We start from the raw sequence: 2,140 nt of genomic DNA, 5'->3' as shown, positions 1-2,140 counted from the left end.
GACAGTGAGGACGGGGGGTCGGGGGGGGTCCAGGGTTTCAGGGCGACAGAGGGCCGTGGCCTTCAGAGTACAGCAGGGCCAGAGCCTTCTCAGCACAGGGGTCACGCCGCATGGGTCAGGTAGTGACAGGGAAGGGGTCCCGAGGCCGCAGCTGCGATGGGAGTGAGCGCGCGGCGGCCTCAGAGGACCGATGCCGGGTGAGCAGGAGAGTCCCAGGTGTGGTTCCAGCCCAGCCGGCTGCTGACCACAAGCAGGTGTGGGCTGGGCAGCAGGTCCTTGTGGGTCGGCGTGGACCCCGCCCATGGCCATCTGAGCAGCGCCTCCGGCACTGAGCGCGTGGTCAGCTCCCTGAAGGCCCCTCAGTGCAGCGGCTCCACTGGCACAGAGCAGGGCAGGGGGTGTAGTTCCTTTGGTTAAACCGGAGGTGGGGGGCATAGTGCTGTTAGCACAGAGCCTGGGCCCTTGCGGGGCTCAGGCTGAGGGCCGGCCTGTGAACCAGGAGGTCAGGGTTTGATCCCCAGTCGGGGCACAGGCCCAGGTGGCGGGCTCAATCCCCTGTGTGGGACGTGCAGGAGGCAGCCGGTCAATGATTCTCATCATTGATGTTTCTCCCCCCCCTCCCCCCACTTCCTCTCTCTGAAATAAAAGCATTTTTAAGGCTAAAAATTGAAATAAACCGTGGTACCAAACTACGTTTATTTTAATGAAAAATAAGAACAGAGCCTGGGCCTTCAGGCGCTGTCTTTGGTCCTTGTTTTCACCAGCCTGTCCCTTTGCCTTTAGCTCGGAAGCAGGAGATCATCAAGGTCACGGAGCAGCTGATCGAGGCCATCAACAACGGGGACTTCGAGGCGTACACGTGAGTGCGGGCTGCGTGGCGGGCGGGCGTCCTCCGCGCCCAGTTCATGGGGTAACCCAGGCTCCCGTGTCAGCAGCAGCCTTAGTTCAAGGGGTGAAGGACTCACATGCCCAGAATCAATAGGTGTCGGGGTTTCAGGAGACGGACTTCGGAGAGGCCTGGGGTTCCTCGGGGGGTAGGGGGCAGTCAGCTCCACCCCTACAGGCAAAGACAGGGCAGGAGCACAGAGAGGACATGTGACAGGAGGATGTGAACGGGGAGTGGGCACTGCGGGCTCGCCTTCCCGAGAGGTCACTCCCGATGGTGCGCCAGGGGCTGGGGTTCCAGAGGGGGCGTCGCTGAGACATCGGGCGGCTGCCCCTCGGAGAGGCTCCCTCTGCAGCCCTTCGGTTTGCTTGGGAGCCTGGAGGTGGAAGGAGTGAGTCTCGGCCCTGGGCCTTTCCAGTCCGTTCTCCAGGCGACGGGTCTCCCTGCCAGACCCGGGTCCCGGGGACCAAGGTGTCGCAGGAGGCAGAGGGCATGGCTGAGGGAGGGCGCTCCACGGAGGGGCCCCTGGAAGTGAGAGGCTTTACCGTTTGCACCCGGAGCAGCGGTCTCTCCGTTGTGCGTCCCACGCAGCCCACGTCCTGTGGGGCCTGCCGCTGCGCCATGCAGAGAGCAGTCACCCTTCCTGCCCGTGAGCAAGTCTGGAGGAGACGAGACGGTGCTGCGTGAGAATGACCGTGGTTTCTGACTGGCGTCCAGGTCATTCTACAAGGAGTCATGTGCAGTCCATTCACACAGTCTCTGTGAGCCATTCTAGAAGGTTCCCGAGGTGCTCAGGACACGGAATTCCTAACAGACACCGTGTAAGACACTGGGTACATTCAGGTTTTAGAGACGACCGTGGAGCACCTACTGTGTGCTGGGTGTGGAGCAGATTTCAAAGATACATGTTTGTAACTACCTACCTACTGAGCCGACCCAGGGACCCATTACCACGTCCACGTCACCGCGTATGAGTCAAGTCGTGTGGTTCTTAGCTTTTTAGAGGAGAAGGCGGCGGTTTCCAGGCCTTATGGTTAAGTGGAGTGTCATCGTCACTAAGCCGCCTCCGGGGCCAAAGTAACGGCCATGACGCTCCATGTTAACTAGCAGGTCAACTTGCGAGGGGTCAGGCCGCTGAGAAGCAGCCGCTGGTTGGCGGGAAACCCCGTGAGGCTCCTGTGAAGCACCAGAGCGTGAGGACGGCCCTGAGGTGCCCGTCCTGGGAACTGCTGCTGACGGCCAGGAAGACCGTGA

General features: G+C 61.4%; 1 protein-coding gene across 3 annotated transcripts in view; it reads left to right on the top strand.

Annotated features, from left to right (window-relative positions):
• CAMK2D (calcium/calmodulin-dependent protein kinase II delta) overlaps nt 1–2,140 on the top strand; it is a 156,461-nt gene that overhangs the window by 137,546 nt on the left and 16,775 nt on the right. For all 3 annotated transcript variants that reach the window (XM_015563367.1, XM_015563365.1, XM_015563366.1), the window contains one exon: nt 784–859. In XM_015563367.1, coding sequence (XP_015418853.1) covers nt 784–859 — 76 coding nt within the window. The remainder of the gene's footprint in view (nt 1–783; nt 860–2,140) is intronic.

Source organism: Myotis davidii, unplaced genomic scaffold, assembly GCF_000327345.1.
Source record: "Myotis davidii unplaced genomic scaffold, ASM32734v1 scaffold698, whole genome shotgun sequence".
NCBI classification, from domain to species: Eukaryota; Metazoa; Chordata; class Mammalia; order Chiroptera; family Vespertilionidae; genus Myotis; species Myotis davidii.
The sequence above is the reverse complement of the archived record's forward strand: the minus strand, read 5'-3'. Positions and strand labels throughout refer to the sequence as shown.